The sequence below is a fragment of the Bison bison genome, unplaced genomic scaffold (genome assembly GCF_000754665.1).
Source record: "Bison bison bison isolate TAMUID 2011002044 unplaced genomic scaffold, Bison_UMD1.0 scf7180017864180, whole genome shotgun sequence".
NCBI lineage: Eukaryota > Metazoa > Chordata > Mammalia > Artiodactyla > Bovidae > Bison > Bison bison.
This window is the reverse complement of record NW_011494752.1, coordinates 6,604,903-6,629,932: the sequence shown is the minus strand read 5'-3', so window position 1 is coordinate 6,629,932 and position 25,030 is coordinate 6,604,903. Positions and strand designations below refer to the sequence as shown.

At 53.2% G+C, this 25,030-nt stretch overlaps 2 protein-coding genes across 3 annotated transcripts in view; one reads left to right on the top strand and one right to left on the bottom strand.

The window, feature by feature from the left end:
• The first annotated feature begins 3,842 nt into the window (after positions 1–3,842).
• Positions 3,843–9,035, top strand: DLX3 (distal-less homeobox 3). The gene is made up of 3 exons (XM_010842776.1): positions 3,843–4,376; positions 5,410–5,600; positions 7,182–9,035. The coding sequence occupies exons 1-3, from the start codon at positions 4,052–4,054 to the stop codon at positions 7,527–7,529; spliced, it is 864 nt and encodes a 287-aa protein (XP_010841078.1). The 5' UTR covers positions 3,843–4,051; the 3' UTR covers positions 7,530–9,035.
• A 14,575-nt stretch (positions 9,036–23,610) lies between these two features.
• The window catches only part of DLX4 (distal-less homeobox 4), a 5,859-nt gene continuing 4,439 nt past the window's right edge, over positions 23,611–25,030 (bottom strand). The window contains exon 3 of one of the 2 annotated variants that reach the window (XM_010842774.1): positions 23,611–24,800. In XM_010842774.1, the coding sequence (XP_010841076.1) occupies positions 24,558–24,800 (243 nt within the window). In that variant the 3' untranslated portion in view covers positions 23,611–24,557. The remainder of the gene's footprint in view (positions 24,801–25,030) is intronic. The other variant, XM_010842775.1, reaches the window with a different exon arrangement.

Below are 25,030 nucleotides of genomic sequence, written 5' to 3'. Positions count from 1 at the left end.
CAATCTATTCTGGTTAAAATTTTTCAGCGAGTCTCCATAGCCTCCAGATAAATCCCACTCTCCTGCTCCAGAGTCCCAGGAGCTCTGTGTTCTGGGGCTCTTACTCCACTGCAGCTTTACCTCCAGCCTCCAGCCTGTGCTTCCCCATCCCAGTACATCCCTCACTCACTGTAGTGAAATGGTGGCATGGATATTCACTTCCCCCACTAAACCTGGACCTCCATGGAGGAGGCCACTGTGTCTTCCTTGTCCACTACTCCATTCTCAGAACCTAATATGGCAGAAGCTCAGGAAATATCTGTTGTATGGAGTCCTTTGATGCACCCAGGGGTGCATCTGCAAGGGAGTTGGAGAGGAGATAGAGGGAATTTCCCCTTTAAGAGACAAGAGTCCTATAATCAAAATCTTAGAACATCAGAGATTGAAGGGACCTCAGAGGCCATCTAATAATCCACTTTTTTATTTACAAAGGAGAAACCTAAGGGAAGGAGTCACTGGCTGGACAAGGATGGGTGGGAAGAGGGAGAGGTGGTAACTTCAGAGTAAGGCAAAGTCATGGTGAAAAGTGAGTATTTAGTGTTGATAGGGCTTCTAAAATAAGTAAAGATAACATTCTTTCTGGGTGTGATGGGGGGACACTGCAGGTGGCCTGCTTCCCAAGTCTACCGGAGTGCAGCTGGACACGCCTCCTCGCAATGACCACTAGGTGGCGCCAGCTCACCAGACAATGAAGAGAACAGGAGCTGGCTGACTCACCCTCTCTGGCTCACCCTCTGGCTGGGTCCTTCCTGAGTTCCTTCCCTCAGACCTGGCACTCTGTAAATCCAGCTGCTCTGGCAGTGCCCAGGTGGCATAATATCTGGGCTGTAAGGAATCGCTTGCTTCAACAGACAACATGTTCTCGTACCAGAGAGAGGGTGTTCGATGGACTCCAAGGTATTGGCCAGCACTGCCCCTTCTCCCTCCTGCCAGCCTCCCAGAGGCATCAGACTGTCTGCCCTCCATCACCCCTCCACCGGGGCAGGACTATGCCCGGGCTGACACCTGCTCATCTTGTTGGCTCAGATGAGGCGCAATGGGTGGCACTGGTCCCACTGAATCCTCTGGCAACCTCACCACCCTGAGCTGGCAGGTGCCTGCCCAGGGGCTGGTGGCTCCAGTCTTGCTGGCCTGACGGGCCCCTTTGGGGCCACATGGCCTCATCTGGGAAGCTGCTCCTATCCTGGAGTGGGACAGCTTGATGCCAGAGCCTGCCCCAGGCTGCCCCTTTCCCTAACCCTGCAAGCGTACCCAACCGAGATGATTCAGCCCCTCTCCAGTATTAGGGAGTCCTAGTTATTCATTCATCAAACATGTATTGAGTGCTGACGTTGTGTGTGTGCCAGGACCTGCCCTTGGTATCTAGAACATAGTAGTGAACTAAACAGATACGGTCCCTAGTGTCCTGGAGCACAGAGGGCAATGGGGGATCAGATGCTAACTTCACATTACCAAACAATTATTTAATTGCTCTCTTCAGTCCCTAATGCTGCAGTTTAAATCTGCTTTTAGAACTCTTACATTTTCATAGCAGAATGCAGCATAGAAATTATCCTAACATAACCCACCATCACCACCACCTTTTCATGATTCCAGGATTCCGAGCTCCCAACCCACTGCTCCTTCACTTTACTTAGGAGTGCCAGAAGGAGGGAAGGGAGTGAGGCTTCACTGAGTACCGCGTGAGTAAGGTAGACTTCCTTCTGTCTCTGCATTACTTGGCGTTTCTCTGTCTCAGTTGACGGGTGAATGAATGAATGAATGAACCCCCAAGAAGGGACTTATCCAACTCTGGAGGGCTGGGGGCTCCAAAGCAGGCCCTGCCTGCCTCCCCCACTTCCATTCTGGGAGGGAGGGCCGGCCCCGCCCAGTGCCCTTCCTGCCCCTAGCGCCGCGGGCTCTCCAGGCGCCCTCTTGGCACCAGAACAGAGGGCATCCAGAGCGGGTGGTAACTCGCCCCGCCACGGGCTCGGAGCGGCCGGCGATAGGCGCTGGGGGGACGCGGAGATAGACAGACAGATAGCGCTCCCCAGGCCCAGCCCCCGCCCCCACCTTTCCCACGCCGCGGCCTCTCCACTTGGGCCTGGCGGGCACTCCTGCCCCTTGCACCCCGGACTGTGGCTTTCTGTCTTCGCGAACGGCAGCTCTCAAAGCCCTGAGAACCCTGACAGCCTACCCTGGCGGTCTGGCTTTGGAAAGGGGCACAGAGCCCCTTCCAAAGCTTTCTTCTAAAGCAAGCTTCTCCACCGGACAGAGTCTACGAAAGAGACCCCTCCTCCGGGCTGGGCAAGACTTGGGGATGCTGGAGGGCCAAAGACTGACCAGAAGGTGGCGCGCTGGCACTATGCGTCCTGGGACAAGTTAGCCGAGTCAGGCGGGGGAAGAGGACGGGAGAATTGACCGCGGAGCCCTATGTGAAGGTTGTATGCAACTAGGAACTGATATTTGGAAGAGACTCCTTCTCCCCCCAACCAAGAAAGGCGGAGAACAGAATTTAAAGTGGAATGGATAAATGAGCTAAAGCTTTGGGAGCAGTTTGGATGACTTAGAAAGCTGGCCTTGTAGGCCAGACAGAACTAGGAGGTGGGAGTCCCCAGGGAGGAGAGCCTCTTTCTTGGGGGGGACAGGGTTCAGTGGGCCATCATGGTTCTCAACTACTTGAGGTTGGGAAGGTGCTGAGAGTTTTATGTGCATCTGTATACAACTACAAATTCACACGCAGACACCCCATCCCGTGGTCCTCCACTCACACTGCTTTCAGACTCCCATATACACTGGCTCACTCTCTCACATGCACACTCCTGCACTCATGTGCATTCTTTGTACGAACATGGACTCTGTATGTGCTGCAGAACACATGAAATCCCCACATCACACACCCCTGGTCTCTAAAAATGCTCACTCTGTCTGGGTATGAGAAGTCCCAGAAACACAGAATCTGCCCCCAAACTTACTGAAGCACAGAGAGCCAGCCTGTGTCCCACCCATCTTCATGGGGACCATGTTCTTTCCCACAAGCCTAGGTCATCTCTGAAACTTTTGGAGACAAATTTAACATCACTACACACAGGCTGTGCACCTCCTGGAGCTTCCCTGGACCCAGTGATGACTTTTTTAGGCCTGATGCACTTTTGTCTGATGGACCCCTTCATTCATTAAAAACATTTTTTAAAGTTACCTTTTGTGATTGCATTGCTGTAAAAATGATATAGTAATATATATTCAAACTTTTTCTTTAACCTATTTTTTTTCTTTCTTCTAATTAAAAAAAGAAAAAACTAGAACATTTTCATGAGCCTGGGTCCTGCCACTTTGGGCATGTTTGCCCGTCATTTGCCCCGCCACCCCACACACCTTTAACCACCTACCTCACAGACACCCAGCGGCCAAATTCCCCTCCTCTATGGCACCTGAGCCCACCTTCCACTCACAGGCAGAGAGACAGACGGACAGACCTGGGGACTCTTGCAAAGATACCCTTGTCCCACTCTTTCCTCCAGGAACACCGAGGGGTTATCTGGGCTGGGGAAGGGATCCACAGGAGGAGGAACAGAGGGGTCTGTGTGAGTGTGTGTGAGAGAGAGAGTGTGTGTATGACTGTGCGTGTGTGTGAGTGTGTGTGTTTGTGTGTTGAGTAACAACAAAGAATGAGAGAGAGAGAAACGAAAGAGCGCAAGAGCATGTTTTGCCTGGAAGGCAAGACTTGCAGCCAATCAGAGCGCTGGGGCCTCCCTCTGCGACTCCACTATTGAGTCTATAACCGGCTGGCCGGGCGGAGCTGGCAGCATTTGACTGTGGCTTGGGACGCGACGAGAGGCGCGCCGCGACCGCCCGAAGACCCGCGATGGTCTAAGCGCCCCTCGACCGACCCTCCCCAGAGACGCTGCCGGGAACCCTCCCCCTCGCCCTCCGGACACACAACCCCGCCTCGTCTCCTCCGCCTCCCCCGAGCTCCTGCCCGCTTCGGCGTTCCGGCTGAGGCCAGCCCGGGGGTGGTACGGCGCCCGCCAGGATGAGTGGCTCCTTCGATCGCAAGCTCAGCAGCATCCTCACCGACATCTCCAGCTCGCTCAGCTGCCATGCGGGTTCCAAGGACTCGCCCACCTTGCCCGAGTCTTCCGTCACTGACCTGGGCTACTACAGCGCTCCCCAGCACGACTACTACTCGGGCCAGCCCTATGGCCAGACCGTAAACCCCTACACCTACCACCACCAGTTCAATCTCAACGGGCTTGGAGGCACAGGCGCTTATTCGCCCAAGTCGGAATATACCTACGGAACCTCCTACCGGCAATATGGAGCCTACCGGGAGCAGCCGCTGCCCGCTCAGGACCCAGGTGAGGACCGCGGGGTCGCTGAGAATGGGAGGCACTGGGAGGTTCCCGAGAGAGAGGAATTGGAGCCAGAATCTAGGGGAGCGTCCGGGCTAAGAAATGTACTGTCTGAAGTTAGAGACGGTGAGCTAGATGACCCCAGAGTGGACGGACGACCTTCCAGTCCAGAAACTGGTCGCCTTTGGGGCATGGTGCACGCGGGACGCCGCGGTCGGTCCCGGGTGAGGATCCGGGTGAGCGAGGCGGAGAAGGAGAGGGCCCTGGACAGTCAGAGAGCTTCCGGATCCAGGTGCTTTCCCGGCACTTCAGCAAGCGGCTCTCCATCGGGCTCCGGGCAGGCGGCAGGCGCTGGGAGTTCTGCGACCGCAGTTTGAAACTGGGCTGGGGAGGGGGAGAAAGATGAGGGGGACACGGAGAAAGACCCCTCAGAATTCCGGAAACAGGGAGGGAAGCAGCAATTGAGAGTGAAGAAACGGGGGCAAAAAGAAAAATGGAGGCATAAAAATATGTTTTTATAAAATATAAAATTTTTATTTATAAAGTGGAGGCATAAAAATGGAGAGACAAAGTGAAAGAAAAGACAGAAGAAAGGATCTGAGGAAAGGGCGAAGGAAAAGGAAGTCTGATGTGCCCGCAACTTTTTCTGAAATCTAAAATTATTCTAAAAAGAAAAGGTCTAAAAAACAAACAAACAAAAAAAGAGCGAGAGAAGTGACCGACGGCGAGGTCCTGTGAGAGGGCGGCGAGCAGGCGGGTGGCAGGGACTGAGGGGAGCGAGGCGGCGGCAGTGCGCGTCCAGGGGTGGCTGGCGCCGGGACCCGGGGAGCTAGGAGCCCGGGAGCGCAGCGTCGTGGGCGGCCGCCGGGCAGGCTCTGCGGCCGCAGCTCCCTCCCGGGGCGCCGGCGGCGGAGAGCGCCGCCAGGAAGTCCCGGGACGAGTCGGTGGGCCGGAGGGTGGGGGCTCCCGCGGGGCTCCGGAGGGCGACGGTGTCTTTGGCCGAGGCTGAGTCGCCCACCTCCCGGTGCGTTGCCTGCAGTGTCCGTGAAGGGGGAGCCGGAAGCTGAGGTGCGCATGGTGAACGGGAAGCCCAAGAAGGTCCGAAAGCCGCGCACGATCTACTCCAGCTACCAGTTGGCCGCCCTGCAGCGCCGCTTCCAGAAGGCCCAGTACTTGGCTCTGCCCGAGCGCGCGGAGCTGGCCGCGCAGCTGGGCCTCACTCAGACGCAGGTCAGTGGTGGGCGGTCGAAGGCCTTGAGGACTCGGTGGGGTCCTGCGGGACCCCGGGATACCCCAGGCACCGCTGAGCCTGGATGGCTTAATAAGTTGCCTGCAGGCCCTTGAAACCCTTGTCTGTGGGTAGAAGGACCCCCAGATCTCAAACTCGGTTGAAGTTTGTGCATTAGCACGTGTACAGGTGTGCATATTTGTGAATCATGCGACTGAGTGTGGACTGAGTGCGTCTATCAGAAGGAGAGGTATCCTCCCTCTACCCCAGAATCCCCAGCTTCCACAGGCTCCCAGCAGCGTTGGTCACTGCTAGGAGTCCACATCATGCTCCCCACCACCTCACCCCACCACCCCAGGCTAGGTGTGTGTGTGAGGGGTGTACATACATGTGTATTCATGTCTGTTTGCACACAGACTAATGTGTGTACAGTACATGTGGGAAACGCACCTAAGGAGGAAGACCTTTCAAGGGCCACTGTGTTTATTGATGGACACATGTACTTGACTAGGCCCCGTGGTGAGTGTATGTACAAAAATGTGTGCTTGTATCAAAAGACTGCATTCCTGCTCAGTACCCAAATGCTCCACCCCTTGTGTGCTTGGAGGCAAGAACAAATTCCCCACAAAGGGGGGTAGGGACTCAGAGGTGGCAGTCCCCCAGCCCCAGCCTGTCCCTAAAGCCCCCAGCAGCCTGTCACTGCTCAGGGGAGGAGTGGCAGACGCCTGGCTCCCTACAGGTGTTGACAGGCGGGCCTGGGTTGCGGCTGCGTGGGGCCCAGTCCGCCGGGAATCTGGGTCACCCGGTGAGGAGCTGATTCATTGTTTGTACCAGTCATGGGGTGGAGAGCGGCAGGCGGAGGGGGAGATACCCCAAGGGAAATTTGGGGAATCATGGCTCACCTGCTCCTGAGTCCCAGATCACCCCCACTAACCAGCCCTGAAGGGCTCCTGAGTGTGCGAACATGGGAGCTCATGTTTGCAGGGCGTTTATCTGGGTGTATCTGTGCATGTGTGTGTCTTTATAGACTGGTGCCTGTGTGTGAAGTGGTGAGTGGGTATGTTCATGCACATGGAGATGCTTATGTGGGTGTGTATTTGTCTCTGTATATCTGTGCACCTTTGCTTATGGGTTTCTAATGTGAACAAAATGCTGCAAACTGCCTCCTCCCCTCTGGAGTTCAGTGGTTACTATGTCAGGTGTATGGCTGGCTGCTTCGAGTTCTTTGTCTGTCTTAACTTTTTTGAGCATTATAGTGACCCTATGAGGTAGGTAATCGTGCTGCCAGCGTCCCCATTTTGCAGATGAGGACAGCAAAAACCAGAGAGGTCGGGTAACTTGCTCACAGTCACACACTTAGTAAGTGGCAGAGCAGAATTTGGACCTAAGCTGCCAAAAGTTCCTAGCTGAATTTCTATCCCCAGTAGAAAAAGATGCTGGCCCAGAGGCAGGATGCCTGGATTTTGCCTGGGTCTCATGTGACAGTGGGTTCTGGCCCAGCCCTCTCCAGATTGACTTCCCCAACGGGTTTTTCACTCGGTGTTCTAAGAGGCTAACTAGCTCCCCCTTTCTTCTTGGGGCAGGTGAAAATCTGGTTCCAGAACCGCCGTTCCAAATTCAAGAAGCTCTATAAGAATGGGGAGGTTCCCCTGGAGCACAGCCCCAACAACAGCGATTCCATGGCCTGCAACTCACCACCGTCACCTGCCCTCTGGGACACCTCTTCCCACTCTACTCCAGCCCCTGCCCGCAGCCAGCTGCCCCCGCCACTCCCGTACAGTGCTTCCCCCAGCTACCTGGACGACCCCACCAACTCCTGGTACCATGCACAGAACCTGAGTGGACCCCACTTACAGCAGCAGCCGCCTCAACCAGCCACCCTGCACCATGCCTCCCCTGGGCCCCCGCCCAACCCTGGGGCTGTGTACTGAGCACCTACCCGTCCTGAACCTCACGAAGGAACCCCGGGACCAGGCAGAAGGCGCCTCCGTCCTAGCTGACACTCAGGAATCATCGAGGAGCACAGGGGAAAGGACATCCCTTTCCCCTTCCCTTGCCCCTTCTTCCAGGGACCCAAGAGCTTCCAGAGGAAATTTACATGGACCAAGGATGCCCCCTGAACCTCCCACTCACTGCCTAGACACTGGGGTGCCCCTCCAGATGTTTGGGCACTCCACTCCAGCTGGGACAACTGTTCCCCTTCTGCTCCAAGAGCCTGGATTGGCTTCAAATGGCTCATCACCTTCCAGATTCTAAATCTTAGTACTCGGTCCCCAGACTGGATTCCTTGGGTACTGGGGAGACTGTGGAGTGTGCGCAGGTCAGGCTTGGGCTGGGCTGGGGCACCAGGCACTGTGGATCCCAGGACCTGCCAGGCCCAAGATCCTCCCCCAAGCCACCTGTGGTTGTCTCCTTCCTGAGCATCCCCTCTGCCAAAAAGACATTGGACCATGAGACTGGGACTCAGGGTGGGGACCTCAGCGAGCCCTGCCCTGAACTTCTAGCCCTCGTTTAAGATTTGAGGGTTACACCAAAGAAAAGCCCCAAGTAAGGGAAGCTTTTAACATTTGTGGCTTTAGAGAGAAGAATTCAAGGAGCACCTCGCCTCCCCAACTCTGGTCGAAGAGGAGGGGTGGGTCCCAGGCAGCCTTCCCGACCACCCATTTCTTCTCCCATGTACAGGACTTTGCACAACTTTGGTTTCAAAAGCTGTTGAAAAATAGGAAGACAAAGGGCATTGTTAACAGTTAGGACCAATCTCCCCTGCGTGGGCGCCTCTGCTCACCCCCGCGCCCCCACCCCGCCTCTTCCCACCTCTTCCTCTCCTCCAGTAAGCTGGCGCCAAACCCCAAATCTCCAAGGAGACACACCAGGAAAGACAAACCCCCGAACACCCCCTTTCCGGTGGCCTTGGAAACAGATTGTTCCCGCCAAGACAGAGAATGTCGGGTGAGGTGCACGGTGTTATAACTCGGTACCTTTAGGGGTGAGGGGGTGGCTGGCTGAAAGGCTGGTAGCACTGGCTCTTCCTGGCCCAGATGTCCCCCCAAAGCTAACTTTCCTCCACCCCTGATGTGGTCAAATATCGAAGAAGAGGAGGGGTAGAAGACTCTAGCTATATATATAGTATGTATTTTTTTTTAAAGCAACAGAGAGAAGCAGTCTCCTCCCTCCTGTGGTTTCCTATTTATGTGGCCCTTTCCTCCTGGATGTACCTGCCTGTGCGCAGTGAGCTGAGAGAAACAGAGATGTGGGCTCCGGCTGGATTTGGGTTTGGTGGGAGGCGCAGGCGCGAGGAGAGACATGGTGGATCTCAAAGAGTCCCACCCCAGGGGGACGGGAACGAAGCCAGCTCCCACCCTCTCCCAGCCTTCTCATTTCTGCTTTCTTATTGGACTCACCTTTATATATAACATTAATAAAAAAGAAGAAAATAACCACTGAGCTCTTTGAACTGGAGGCTAGAGGCAGGCAGCTCTCAGGGGAGGGCTGGGAGTCAGGGAAGTTGTTTGGTGGGGAAGGACCTCTGAGCAGGGGCTCCTAAGGGATTTAGAGCCCTGCGGACCTACTGCTGGGGCTCTGAGCTCAAGAGCTGAGTTGGGCTTGGCTGGGGGAAACAGATGCTTCTGACCACACGGCTGGCCCACGGTCTGGGGAATGGAGGCTCCCAGCCCTTGGCCTCCCTGACTCCACTCTGCTTGGCGTCCCTTGTCGGCGTGATTTAGCAGCCCCCCACCGCTGCCTGCCGCTGCTGGGTCACCTCAGGGCTGCTCTTTGATCCTGGGCTCACACACAGACATGCTGCACACATGTGTAAACCCCCTGCCTCCATGCCCAGGCATTTCCTTACCACTCACCCTCCTGTCTGTCCCTTTCAGTTGGAGGTGAGGGCGAGGCCTTAGGCAGGGATAACACCACTGCTCCCACAGCTGGCAGGGACCGCAGGCCATTGAGATCCAGGCTGGGCCATGGAAACAGACAAGGGGGGTTCCACACTGACCTTCTCAGGGAGTGCTTGGGCCCTGACTCACTGACGGCCTAGGCCAGCAGTCTCGCCCCCTCCTCTTCCAGCTGCCCAACTCCAAGACTCTGGAGACAGAGAGCTGGAGGTCGCAGCAGGAACGGAAGTGTGCGTGAACAAACATCTTGGCCCAGATGGGAGATACAGATGGGATTCATGCACACGCTGTGAAGCCACCTCTCACACATGTACCAAGACTCACATCTCTCTACCATCACACATACATGGACTCATGTTGTCCTCTGAGGCCAGATACTGAATGCACACCTGAGACACATTAGCATCACACAAATATACGAACAATAACACTCCAAGGGATACACAGGTGCACACACACACAGCAGAGACAGCTCCCTATACTGGAAAAAGTCTAGACTGGAGACTCAGCAACACCATCCAGCAGCCAGGGTGACCCAGCTCAGCCTGGAAACTCCCTGTCGGAATCTCAGCTTCTCACCTGTTGAATGGGAACAACAATCCCCACCCATTCGGGCCTCTGGGGCGACTGTGAGCCACAAAGCAGAATAAGGATGAGGAAGCAGAACAGAAGGGCCCTGTGGAACAGCAGGACTCCAGAACCTGGGGACCTCCAGCCTCCACCTTACCCTTCTGCCTCTCAGAAAATAGGCCTCCCCTCCCCCTTGCCTGAGGCTGGCGGAAGGGAGGAGGGCCTCCAGCCCACGGACGCCAGCCGGGCTGGCAAGGGTTAAGTGGCAGCTGCCAGGCGGGGCTGAGCTGAGCAGTTTGGGTTGAGGGCTGCGTGCAGGCAGGAGCAGCGAGGCGGCAGCCGGGCAGACTTGCTGGAGACACTGCATTTTATTAGGGCTGGGCTGCCAGCAAAGGGAGGGAGAGGGAAAAAAAGGGCAGAAAGAGAGGAAGGAAGGAGGGAGGCTGGGCGGGCAGGCTGGCTGGCGGGCTGCTTCGGGATGAAAGGATGTTGTAAGCTCCTAATTCCTCCCTGCTCATCCCTGCTCTGTCAGGCTGGATTAACTGCCCGGGTGACCTCCCTCAGGGTCAGCCCCACCCCTGACCTCCCCTTCTTCCTCTCCTCACCTCCAGGCCAAGCAGGTCACCCTCTTCACCAGCCTAGGGTGGGGCGTGGGGGGGCACGGGGACAGGTGCTTAGGTGGGGGACCTGGCAGAGTGCCCGGGTGGGGCGGCTGAGCCCATCTTCTGCCAGGTGCTTCTTGACTACACCCATTGCCTCGTGACAGCCTTCAGAGAAGAAGAGGGGGGCGAGGGAACCCCAATCTGCCCCGAGGGTCACTGTTCTCCAAACCTTAGTAAGGGCTGGATTTGTTAAACCCATATTCTGTGCCAAGCACGTTACATGTGATCCTCAAAACAGCCTGGAAGGTGGGTGGTATAGTGCCCATTTTTCAGATGGGGAAACAGGCTCATCTGAGAGATACAATCTCCATCAATGTTACATAATTTACATGCATGTTCAGTTGCTCAGTCGTGTCCAATGCTTTGCAACCCCACGAACTTTAGCCCACCCGGCTCCTCTGCCCATGGGATCTTCCAGGCAGGAATACTGGAGTGGGTTGCCATTTCTACTCCAAGAGATCTTCCCAACCCAGAGATACATAACTAATACGTGGCAATGCTGGGATTTGAATGCTGGTCTGTCTGGAGAATGGGTGCTCTTTGTAGGCTTTTCTGCAGCACACTTCACTAAAATGCCCAGGGTAGGGTGTCAGAGAGCTGAGTAGCTCTGCCTACCCCAGCCCTCCAGCCTTCCTTCCTGGGTTCTTCCCTGGGAGGAGTGTGGGGGGAGGGGCTGGCCTTCCTCCTCAGGGCTGATCCTTGGAAAAGCTTGATGCTAGAGTCAGGAATGTGCACGCTGGAGTCAGCTGACCTGGGGTGAATCCTGACTCCACTACTGACTGTCTGATCTTAAGCAAATCCTTTAGCCTTTCTAAGCCTAGTACCTATAGCATAGGACTAATGCTACCTGCCTAGCAGGTAGTTGTTGAGAGGACTAAATGGATAGTGTGTATAAAATGTTTCACAAGGTACACAGCACATACCAAGTACTGCTCAGTATATCAAAGTTGCTGTTGACGATGGTGACAGGATGATGGGGCTTACTGCCCACCTTGACTCCTGCCCCGTCCCACCCTCGATGCCACTGATTCAGACCCAGGCCCCTGGCTGCACTTGCCATCTTGTTGATCTGCCCATCTCTAGGTGCACTCCAAAAAGGAGTGAGTCAACCCAGTGTTTTCTGAACACCTGCTCTATTTCTCGCACTATTCTAGGCACTGGTGCCACAGATGACTGAGGCCTGGGCAAGGAGGCACAGTTCTGGGTGAGGAGCTCCAGGGTCAGAAGCAGGGACTACCCTGGAGAGGCCCCTGGCTGGGCAAACCTGACACAGCCAAGGGGGTTGGGTGGGTTGTCAGAGGAAAGGGGCAGGGCAGCTGGTGGTGGGTGGGAAGGAAACGTGGAAAGGCTTCGTGGTGGGGGCAGCATTTGAATTGTGCCTTGAAAAAAGGATGGCAGCATGAGAGGCAGAGATGGGGGTCTGGGAACATACTCCCTGGAGATCCCACCTGCAGAATAACTCCCCTCCCAGGACTCACCGGGCACAAGGGAAGGAGGCTTGTGGGGGAGCCTTGAAGGCTTCTTGAAAGGCAATGGCAACCCACTCCAGTGCTCTTGCCTAGAGAATTCCAGGGACAGGGGAGCCTGGTGGGCTGCCATCTATGGGGTCGCACAGAGTCGGACACGACTGAAGCGACTTAGTATATAGTATATATATATATGCTAAAGGGAGGGATGGCATGGACCCAGAGAGTTCTTAAATACTCCCCTGGATGCCAAGCTCAGGGAAGGGTCAGGATCTGGCAGTTGCCAGCCCCTCAGACATGCTGGGAGCCACCCTAACTCTGAGAGCCTGGAGAAAGAAAACCCCTGCCCCTCTACTGGGAGGAGAGGGCTCCTGCCCTTCTCACTTGCGGAAATGGATAAGAAGGATGATCTCAACCCCTGTCTCTGAGGCCCCTCCCTTTAAGGGGTCCTGGATACTAGGGGGTCTTAGAGACTTCACCCCAATTCAGCCTCCACACACCACCTGCCTCAGCAACACACCATCACTACCACCTACTCCCCAGGCCAGCGGAGCCTCCCACCTCTGCGGGAAAGGGGATTCCAGGCACCGAGACCGGACATTTGATGTGCAGCCTCCCCACCTAGGTGAGGGCTCTGGTTGGCTAAGTCAGGCTGAATTGCATCAACCATGCCCGGAGGGGATGGCAGAGGAGGGCTGGGGGAGAATGAAGGGGGGAGGAGAAGGGAGAGCCTTCAGCCAGCACCCTGGCCTCTGTTTTTCCAGCTTTAATTGCAGCGTTAATCACCTTAATAAGCTGTTTACCAACCACCCAGCAGCCTGAGACTGGGAGGTTTAGAAGCCAAAAAGTGCTTGGAGATGAGTTTCCTGAGCCCCAGGGAAGAGGGGCAGGAGGACAGTGCTGATGGGGGCCTTGGTGGGGCTTGGGGCAAAGGGAGCAGATGGGGGGCTGGCAGAGAAGGCTGGGGGTGTCAGGAAGGCCAGCGTCCAGCTCTTTGCAGGGGCCCAGACCCTCTGCCCCAGAAGCCCTTGAGTCAGTCCTCAGGGAAACCTTCCCAGACCTTCAGCCCAGGTCCCCAGCCCGCGTCTTTCTCCTTTGTCACTCAGCCGGCTAGTCACTGCTAACTGGATGACTCTTCTCTTTCCAGGCCCCCAGTCCTTGCTCTGTGGAGGCAGAGCCTGGGTCTCACCTTTACTGTCTTGTCCCCAGCTCAGAGCACTGGGCAGGGATGACATGGAGAATTTTTGTTCACCCTGGGGAGGGTTGCTGAGCTGCGAAGCAGGGGGCGGGGGATGTCTTTCATACCAAGGTCCCTGGGGGTAGAGCTTTGGACTGGGATATAAAGCATGAGGACAGGGGTTGTGTATGTTCACTCTGTGCTCGTCGTGCTGGCTGGAGAGCAGGATTTCAGTGGACACCAACTGTCCAGGTGAATATGTGAAGCCTTCTCTTGGGATCCCTCATACAATCCCTCCCACTCCCATTAGATGAGGGATTGTGGGGCTGAGGGGGGAATGATAACCACCTCCCGCTCTCAGCTGTTGAGGGCCAACCAGACAATGAGAGGAACACCCAGCACCCAATCACTAGCTGCTTGGCGAGCAATGCAGGAGCCAAGAGTAGCTGCAGCCTCAGGGGTCATCATTGCATCTACTCGTCCATCGGGAAGTGTCTCCTGAGAGGCTGTGTGTCTTGCCCAAAGTCACATAGCAAAGGAGGGGTAGTGAATTTAGGAGACCTCCTGGCAAAGGAGAGACTTTGGGATTGGTCTGTTGAGCCCCAAGGTGGGCTGTCTGAGAGAAGGAGTGATGTAGGGATCCAGGGTGGCTAGGATAGACGCCCTGGCAGGAGGCGAAGCTGGGGAGGGGGCTGAGTGGGGAGGGGCCTCAAGGCCCAAATGCCTGGGCTGTCTCCTGGAGCAAGTGTGAGCAGGACTGGCAGTGTCTGCTGAGTGAGCAGGGTCCCGAAATTCACACCCTGGAGGACTGGCTGGGGCGGGGGAGGGGGTGCCCCCCAACCCAGGCAGTTCAGCTTATACCTGGCAAACTGGCGGCAGCAGCATTGTGCCCTTCCCTGCACACTGAGGGCATCTGGCCACATCCTGCAACACTTATGGCATTGTCCCACACCTGCCCCTGGGAGCAGTCAGGCCTGCCCTTAGTTCAGGAATCACCAGTGGTGCTGGGTAGGGGAGAGCAGTGACGTGCCTTCAGCTAAGAGAGGGTAAGGGGAAGCTGAGGAGAGCAAGAAGCCACAAGAAGCAGGAGTTTGGCTGGTAAGGAAGGAAGTCTCTCAAATGCAGACTTGGATCCTCCCAAGATCAGGCAGTGAAGAGGCTAATGAAGCACCTACTGTGCACAAGGCTTGTGCCAGAAGCTGTCACGGGCACAGTCTCATTTAATCTCCTCAGCTGCCTGGCAAAGGCAGTGCCATCATTATCCCACTTCCCAGGTGAGAAAACAGACTCAAGAGGTTCAACAGTTTCCCCTAAAGGCCTCCAGTGAATGTGTTTCAGAGTTCAGCCTCCTGAATCCCTGGCCTGTGGCCCTTTCACCATCCCATGGCCTCTAAAATTGAAATGGGGAGAAGGTAGGGAGGATGCCAGGCTTAGCTTTCCCCCTTGTTCCCAGATCAGCTCTGTGTCCTTAGAGATACCAGTGTTTCATAGAGTAGGACACATGTGCAAACACCCAGGCACACGTATGCACATTTCTGAGCGCTAACCCTGACTTTGACATTTACTATGTATCTTCAGCTAAGTCATTTGCCCTCTCTGAGGTTCATTTTCTTCATGTATAGAAATGGAGCTAAGCATATGTAATTTTCAGGGTTCCTGAGGAAATTAAATAACACTTAACACAAAGCTTGGCACACGGATGGAGCTCAACAAACGATACTGCCAGTTCTAGATGAGACCAGTGGTGTGCAGTTAGGACACTCCTCAGTTGACTTGGGAGTTCTAGGTGCCCTCAATGGGCCCAAAGTTTACCCTTTTGCCTAACGAGGGGAATTCTCATATATACAATTCCTCCCTCTACTCGGAAAGTCCTTTCTTGATTCCAACCTAAGTCTGCCATACTTCAGATGGAATGGAAGGACAGCCACCCAGGACAGAGCCATGTGCTGGGCCTTCCCAACAGAAGGGAAGAGGGTGGAGTTTAATACAGGCACACCTTGTTCTGTTGTACTTCACTTTATTACACTTCACAGATCCTGCAATTTTTCTTTTTTTTTTTACAAATTGAAGATTCATGGCAACCTCAGATTGAGCAAGTCTATTAGCACAATGTTTCCAACAGTATTATTTTTTAATTAAGGTATGTGCATTTTTTTAGACATAATGCTATTGTACACTTAATAGACTACAGTAGAGTGTGAACAACTCTAGTACAGTGTAAACATAACTTTTCTATGCACTGGGAAACCAAAAAATTTGTGTGACTCACTTTATTGCAATATCCATTTTTATTGTGGTGGACTAGAACCAAACCAAAATATCTCAGAGGTATGCCTGTATCTTTTAGTTACTAATCAGCTAAAGAGCTGCTTCTTCACATCTATATACATCTATCTATATCCAATATAACAGGAATATATTTCCATATTTATTGCAAGACTAGAGAACAGCATCCTATATTTATCTTATATCCAGCCACTATACCAAAATTTCCCTACTTCTGGAATATTTTCCCCCTAAGGTCTCTTTGGTGATGGACAGGGAGGCCTGGCGTGCTGCGATTCATGGGGTCGCAAAGAGTCAGACATGACTGAGCGACTGAACTGAACTGAACTGAAGGTCTCTTGTTTTCTAGCTATACAATCAGATATCAGTAAAGGAGGGCAGAGGGCTTCCCCAGTGGCTCAGTGGTAAAGAATCTGCCTGCAATGCAGGAGACACAGGAAACCTGGGTTCGATCCCTGGGTTGAGAAGATCTCCTGGAGAAGGGCATGGCAACCCACTCCAATATTCCTGCTTGGAGAATCCCATGGACAGAGGAGCCTGGGGGGCTACCAGGAGTCCATGGGGTTGCAAACAGTTGGACACGACTGAAGCGACTTGGCACACATGCACATCAGTAAAAGAAATCTCTTTTTTTTCTCTGCTTTTTTGTCTAGCAGGAGGGATTCTTGGGTTTCAGTAGAGGCAATCATTCACAAATGAAGAAGTCAGGAACCTCAGCTGCCTCTGCATGAACTCTGGCCCAGGCAGGTTCTGGATGATCTCACTTTCGGATACCTTCCCATCTAGGGTACTCAGAAGGCTGTCCTGGAAACACAGTTGGAAGTCCTCACCCCTTCCAAACAGTAAATGCTGGAGAGGGTGTGGAGGAAAGGGAATCCTCTTGCACTGTTGGTGGGAATGTAAATTGATATAGCCACTATGGAGAACAGTATGGAGAGCCCTTTAAAAACTAGGAATAAACGAACTACCCTATGACCCAGAAATCCCACTACTAGGATTATGCTGAGAAAACCATAATTCAAAAAGACACATGTACTCCAGTGTTCAGCACTCTTTACAATAGCCGGGACATGGAAACAACCTAGATGTCCACTAACAGATGAATGGATAAAGAAGTTGTGGCACATATATACAATGGACTATTATTTGGCCATAAAAAGGAATAAATGTGGGTCAGTTGAATTGAGGTGGATAAGCCTAGAGCCTGTTATAGAGAACGAAGCAAGTCAGAAAGAGAAAAATAACATATGTTAATGCATATATATGGAATCCAGAAAAATGGTACTGATGAAACTATTTGCAAGGAATAGAGACAGACATAGAGCACAAACTTGGGGATACAGTGGGGGAAGGAGAGGGTGGGACGAACTGGGAGAGTAGGATTGTCATATATACCCTACCATGTGTAAAAGAGTTAGTGAGAAGCTGCTGTATAACATAAGGAGCCCAGCCTGGCCCTCTGTGATGACCTAGAGAGGTGGGATTGCAGGGGTCGGGGGAGGCTCAAGAGGGAGGGGATATATACACACACACACACATATATGACTGATTTGTATTGTTGTACGGCAGAAACCAACACAACATTGTAAGGCAATTATCCTCCAAATAAAAAGGAAAGAAGTCCTTACCGTTTAGCCAGTGTCCTGCACAACTCCGTCCCCTCCACATAAAGCAGCTCGGTCAGCCCACCACTCTCGCCATGGGAGTGTTTGGGGAAGACAGTTGGTCTGAGGTTCTGCTCACAGGTGGAGACCAGCAGAGGAACAGGGATAAGTGGACAAGATCCCTCAGGGACAGAGACAGAAAAGGTTTTTCTTGCTTGGCAGTCAGAGATAATACAACTAATCCTTGCTGAATCCCGATTGTATTTAGAGGCTATTGTGTTTTAACTCATTTAGTTCTCATCACCCTAAGAAGCACAGGCTATTAACCATTCTCTTCATTTTCCAGATGAGAAAGGCGAGGTACAGAGAGGTTAGGAAACATGCCCAAATTACACAATGATATAAACCAATGTTACCTCAATTAAAAAAAAGAAGGAAAAAGGAACTTGCCTATGGTCATAGAGTTGGATTTGAACTTGGGCATCTGGCTCTTTATTTTTTTGTGTTCCTGGGGATGACTATACTCTTCATTACGTGGTAAGTTGGTAGATCAGAGGAGAACTGAGGCAAAGGAATGGGTCACCGTACATGCTGGCATACCTGGTGTATTTCACAGCACATTTAGGGTGGGCTCTGTCTCCATGACCTTCTGAGATATCATTCCGATCATTATCCCCACTGCACAGGTGAGGAAATAAAGATCCAGGAGGTAAAGTGACTTGCCCAGAGCCTCTCAGCTGAGTGTCTGCATTCCAGGGACTCCATGAAGTCCCTCTGGACGAGGAAACACATTTTATTTTCCAAGGGGCCAGGGGAAATAGTTCATATTGTTTAGATGGGGCTGCCAAGGGGCTGGGAGTGGGAGGGAGTTGAAAGCAGGGATGAGTCCCAGGGCAGATTCAGGCTTTGGGAGAGAGGAAGCAGAGGGGAGAGGAGGACGTCACCAGAGGTGGGAGCAGCCTCCATCAGTGGGTCCAGCTGATCCCGTGGGCTTGGGGAATGTGACAGGAGCCCAGCAGAGGCATGTCAGCAGCCTCCCGCAGTCTGGTTTCCCCCAGGATCTGTTGGAGCAAAGAATTCCCAGTGGCTTCAGGGCTGGGAGGAGGAGTCTGCAGCAGGCCCCAGCTTGCAGGGGCAGAGAAAGCAGCTCCTGGGGCCAATCTGAAGGAGTGGTCTGGTGGCTCTGTGGCAGACCTGGTGGGCAGTGGGAGGGGTAGGACCCGGACAAGGGTCTCATGGCCCTATCCATACTTAGACCTGGCCTGCCATCCCAAAGAGAGCGGGAGCACCAGGCCTGGGGAAAGGGGGTGTCCAGCAGAGAAAGGAAGCCCTGAAGGGGAAGCCCCTCAGTCGGAGAGGGGAGCTGGTGCCCTGCTCTCTGGCAACCTCCAGTCTGAGGAAGGAGCACGGGTCCTGACATGTCAGGTTAAACAGGCCAGAGAACATGATCACAGGGACGGGCTGCCAGGCCCGAGGGGATTGCAGAGCAGGGTCCCCCCAAGGAGCCTCGTGATCGGAGTGGGATTATCTAGATGTCATGCTCCTGGCCTCACGATTCGGCCTGTCTGTTATTCATCAGCTTGAAGTAGGGAGGGGGAGAGGATGGGGGACTAAAGGCCAGAGTGGAAGTCCTCAGGCCCGCCAAAGATCTGACCCAAAACTCATCTGAACTCTTGAAAGGGCACGGTTCAGATGAACCTCAGAGGAATATATTCCACATATATTCCACAGAAAGTGGAAATGAAGTAATCTCTCCATTTTGGGGCCAGAGAGGCTGAAGGCCTGGCTCTGTGAGAGTGTCTGTCCTCCAGAAACCTTGATGTTTGGAGGAGCTTGAGGCCAACTCCTTTCCCTTCCTGGGCTGGCAGACACATCCCCCGGGCTGCCAGTGGGGCTGAGGACCTTAGAGATGAGACGTCAAGCTGTTGGGGTTGAAAAGGCATCCAGTCTCGTGGGAAAAGCGAGGCCCTGTATTCTAAGAGCTTCCAGTCTGACAGAAGACACAGGCTGCGCTGCAGTGCCCCAGACTGGAGTGGAAAGTGCTGGTAGACACACATCAACCCCTTACACACAGACACACAGAGATTTAGGAAGGGAAATTATCTAAGCTTCAGAGGGGGTGTGTAACTTGCCCAAGGTTATACAGCAAGCAGAAACCGAGCAGTGCTTTCCTCACCACCCCGTGACCCCTGCAACCCCTCCTCCTTGAGTTGCCGTCAGGGCCAGGGCACAGAAGGCTCAGTGGAGCCATCTGGGAGGACAGCCTTTGGGTTCCTGTGCCAGGGCTGGAATCTGTGGCTACCTCTCAGAGCCACCGGATGTGCCAGGAATGGCTGGGACGGGAGCTCTTGCTAGAGCTCGGGAAGGGAAGCAGGCAAGGCTTCACGGAACAAAGCAAATAAATTCATAATCAAATTATCAGATTCTGTGGCCATGCAGCCATTCAGTCTCCCTCACCAACTGCTTACCAGGGAAATATTCCCAGAAAATAGATCAACAACCAGGAAAAGGGGATGGGAATGAGAAGTGAATGGGAGAAGCTCACACACAGGGAATCTAGTCTGTGTATTTCTGGGGATGTTGCAGTCTGTTTCCGCATATGTTTAAGTCCCTGGGCATTTCCTTCTTGGTTCATCCCTCTGTGTCATACTTTTCTCTATGAGTATGTAACCTGGAGTGTACTTCTTCAAATATGTCCGCGTACAACCGTGGAAGGCTCACGTGTGTCTCGTGTGCGGTTCTGCCCACTCCATGTGCACCGATGTGTCCACCTATCTGTGCGTGCACTCTGTTGTGTGGCAGTGTGTGTACTTAAGATGGCCCCGTGCCTGGGTCCTTACATCTGTCTGTTTCTGTGTATTTGTCTGGAGCTTTTGTACTTTGAGGTTTAGGGTAGAAGAAACTTTAATTCCTTGCTTTAAGCAATCTGAGCTGGCCAGGAAAGGGGGAAGGGGAGGCATGAAGAGGCGGCCACTTTTCTCTCTGTAACTTTCTTCATCTTGGAAGGGGAGAGACAGCAGTCGCCCAGGGACTTGCTGCCAGAATTTCTCCCTGGCTGCCCCAGATCCAACAGCAATGCTATTCGGAGAAGGGGCGGGGGAAAAGCACTGGAGAGGGGAGACTAGAACTGAAGGGCCCCTCCTCTTCACCCATCCTTGACCTGGGAGAAGCCAGGAGACAGATGGGAGAGAGGGGAAGATATGAAAAAGAAATACTTTGGGGTCAGTGAATTTTTCTTTACCATCCTAATTGTGAAAACATTACTCATCTCTTGGAACAGAGGTTCCCAGGCGAAGTCGGTGGGGGGGGCGGTTAGAGGAGTTTTTGCAGAGGCCTGAAGCCCATCCCCACACATTGGTCTTGGTCACTGCCTTCCCCCACCTTCCTCGCCAGCCCCCTCTTGGCACCATCACCTTCCCCCAGGCCAAATGAGCCCTGGCAAGGAAAGGGTTATCCCAGGTCAAAATTAGGGGTGGGAAACACCTGTGAGATGCTTTTCTGAAGGAATAAGCTTCAGTGGCCCCAAGGACAGAAAGCTGAGAGGAGACAATGGCAAAAGCTGAGGTTGGACGCCAGGCAGAACTAAAAAGCTGATTATCAGATCAGGGGAGGAGAAAGAGGGGTGTATCGTTACCTGCTTGGAAGCAAGAAGTAAGTTTTGTCCTCTCTGTCCTTTCCCCTCTCTACCGACATCCCTTATACATTCTGGGGAAGTCCTTGATCTCTAAGGCCTCATCTACACAAGCCTCAGCTACCCGGATAACATTCCATTGACTCTGGATACAATCCCAAAGGCAAGTTCAGGCATCCAAACCCAAGTGAGGTTTGGAGCTGAGTAATCAGCTGCTAGGGATATGCAGACTTTTTGTCGGGGGAACAACCAGCTCCCCACCCCCATCTTGCTGGGCAGATCTCAGGGTGGGGGAGGAGCAATCTGTCACTCTGTCTTCCCAGCCCCCTCCCACCGATACAAGCTCCCTCTTCCCACCTGCAAGTAATTTGGCCAATGGGAGGGCAGTTCAGATGGCAGTGTGGAATCCCTCTAGATCTGTGTGTGCTTGGTGGGGAGGGGGCTAACTCCTTTCCCCCCAGACCCCATGTGCCCTTTTTCTCTTCACAGCAGCAAATTACTTGTAATTATCTCACATTGCAAGCCTTCAGGAGCTGCTCCCAAAATTGCTTTAATTGAATTAATTGAATCTCATTTTGTTGGGGGAAGAGATGGGGAACATGTCTTAAAATAGCCTTGGGGGAGAGGGAAGAACAGCCCCAAGTCAGATTTCTTGTGGCTGAGACCCATGCAACTGAGCGAGTGAGCTCTAGGCACAGCTGCTGGTGCTTCTGCATTTAAGACCTTGCCTGTGTCTGGCTCTCAGAGGTGCTGATCCAGGATGTGTGGAATTCTCTAGTCTTCAGCCCCCTTTCTCCTGCCTGCTCTGAATGGATGGCAGTGGCAGTATGAACTCAGCCTCACTGTGACCCCTCCTCTTCAATACATACAGCTGCTATAAACACCATTTATTATTAATGAGTGCTTACTATGTTCCAGGCACCATGTCAAACATGTTACGAGCACTATCTCTTTTCAACATCACAACCACACTGGGAAGCAGGTCCTATTAAAGTTCCCATCTTGGGGGAAGGAAAAGGAGGCTGAAAGAGAGGTTAAGTAACTTTCCAAAAGTCACACAGCAGAGCAGGACTCTTTGGAGGCCCAAACTCCAGTTCTTAACCATTCTATAGTATCCCGCTCCCTTAATGACCCAATTTTCCCAGAGAGGTGTCTGCACAGAAAGGACCCCCAGGCTCCCTTCCTGCAGCTCCAGTGGTTTGTGGGAAGAGAAGGGGGTGCCTCTCCAACTGGCGTCCACTCCCATCAGCTGTTAGGAGCCCAGGGAAACTGGACCAGCTCCCAAGTGGACAAGGATTCCTGTTTTGGCTGGAAAGGGAGGGGGGCGCTGTCAGCTCAGCTGGCCTCTGGCTGGAAGAGTAATTATACTCCTGCTACTTGACTTTACAACTTAGGCTGTTGTTTTAACGATGCGACTCGTGTTGGGCTGTCCAATTAATCTCGCCTTTGGAGGCTTTCCGAGATGGGGCGGTAGATCTTATCTCAGGTCTGTGGAAAGAAGAGTGCAGCAATGTGGGAGGGAACAGCTGCCCTAAGGACCTGTGGCCTCAGTGAAGACCCAGAGGAGGAACCTGGGACTGGGGCCACTGAAAGCCAGTGGAAATGGGGGTTGGTGGCCAGGGGCAGGACAAGGTGTCAGTGGGGAGGGAGCAGGTGTCTCTTCTCCTGGCATCCTCATTCCTCCCTGCTCCTGGACCTTGGCTTTGGTCCACCATGTGTCATCTGCCACCCCCAGAAGATCACTCCATGTGTGTTTTGGAGAGTAGGGGGTGGCCCCTCAGGGCCTCAGAGGGATTGACTGCAGGCCTCCTGAGGTGGGGGGCTCCCACTGCCTCCCCTACATAATACTCCAACTTGGGCTTGTCTCTATCCAGTCTGGGTTGGCGTGAAGTGCCTGGGTGGGCTTTCCAGCTTGCTAGGGAAAAGGTTTAGGTAGTAAGAGGGAAGTCTGACTTGGGAGCTTCTAGCCTGGCATTGGAGGTCCCTCCTCCAAGGTCTCGGGCCAGGCTGGACTGGATTCCCTGAATTATTTGCCATCCCCTGTCCTCAATCCCCGAGAGAGAGAGAGAGAGAGAGAGAGAGGGAGAGAGAGTTTGTACTATGTACTCACTGTCCCCTGTACTTCCCTAGCCTGGTACTTACCACACAAGTGGCTGGTCATTCTCTAGCTCCCTGTTATCCCACAGGGACTGCCTCAGTCACCTTGATATACCTAAGACCTAACACAGAACAGGGGCTCTTTACATGTATAGATGGAGAAGTCCAGTTCCTTCCAGGGTTTTCCTTCTTCTCTCCCTCCTGCTCCCCTTTCCACTAGGTGAGTTTGGGCCTTTCCACCCCCAAGAGACACTTCTCCCAGGGGAGGACTGGACTGCCTCAGTGAGTGTGTCCTCTCCCAAGGTGAGCAGGGACTCTCCCTGGACTCAACGTGGACACAGAGATGTATCCGGTTCCCTCCAGAACTAGGCCAGGAGAGCATCTGCTATAATGATCACTCAGACTTTGATCATTCCCAGTATTAGCATCTTCTGGTTTCACACTGGTGTGTCTGAAAATGTGGACATTATTAGAACATTCCAGAGCTAGAACCAGATAGCCAGGTAGAGGTAGAGGACTCAGTGCCTCTAGTTCAGTGCTGCAAGAGCCAGCTGGGAGAGAAGAGAAAGCTGAGCAATCAGCTCCAGAAGTCAGAACAAGAACAGACCTCAGCCAAGGCCTGGGTTTCTGTACAAACTTTAATTTCTGGATGTTCATCACATGGGGGATGCTGAGAGCTTGCAGGGGGAGCGCTGCTACTCAGATTGGATATAAATATGAGCAGTTCCTTTGGACTGAGACGGCTATGAGGAACTGAATTGCTAGGTTCACCCCATCTGTTTGGGACATCTCTACTTAAACATCCAAGAGTCTGTTTGTCCCTATTCTCCACAAAGTTTTACCCTACTGAGTTCCAGAGAGTGTATGCCTGTGGATTTGTTTAGGTATTCCGGATGGGAATCAGACTCTTAATAAATACTTGTTGAACTTGATGGATAATTGGATCCATTATCTACTCAAAGTGAGAAGATACGGGGGAAAGAGGGGCTTTCTTAGGAAAGGAGCAAAAATTACCCATAGGTCCACAAAAGTCCACATTTTTGGTATCCCATCTTCTTCACAGGATGGTAAATAGATGTATCAGTTATGGAGGTAAAAAAAATCTAGAAAAATCAGTGGGTGTGTCTCAGTGATGGTCAACTTGAAGACTTGTCCGCTTCTGTCCACATCAATGGGCTGGGTAAGGCCCAGGGCACACAAAGAGAAAAAACACTTAGTGTTTGTTGCTGGTTGAATCCCAGACTGTAGTGGGACTGCAGTCATTTCAAGAAGGGGTGACAAGACTAGGGGTCGTGGGAAGTCTGAACTCCAGCCAATAAGTTTTTTTCCAGAGCCTCTGACTGGAGGGAAAGTGTCCAGTCCTGGGTGGGGGTGGGGCAAAGGCTAAGGCTATTTGGGTTATGAGGCAAGGAGGAAAAGACTCATCACCCCATCCTTTTCCTCCTCTAGCTCCTCATCCTCCTGAGAACACCCATCTGGTTTCCTCCCAGCCCAGAGAGGGTGCAGGTGGGCTGGGTCCTGCCTGGGCTCTGTAGGAGGCTGGGGCCTGACCTGCTCCTCCTCAGACTCACATCATCTGAGGTGGAGCTAGGACATCTGGGGAGTGATGCTGATACCAAGCTCCAAAGCTGTTGCCATAGCCACCAGTGGGCAGGGCCCCTGCCTTGGGTAGATCCCAGAGGGCTGGAAGAGGTGGAGAACAGGGAGACAGGGAGGGGGACCTCCCAGGGAAGTCCCCTTCCTGTCCCCCAGAGTTCTGCTTCAGGAGCTTCTTATACTTGGAGCGTTTGTTCTGAAACCAGATCTTTACCTATGGGGAGAAAAGGGGAAACAATGGAAGATCAGGAGGAGTGACCAAGGGAAAGGGGTCCAGCAAGAGGGACTCACTTGTCCTGGGAGAAGAGCAGATGTTGGGAACATTGGCTCCGGGCCTCCATAAGCCCCTGAAGGGCCTGAATTCTGGCCTCTGAGTTAGTATCCAGTTCTCCCAGTCTGAGTACCCTCTTATATGCCCTGAATCACCCCACCCACCCCTTTTCC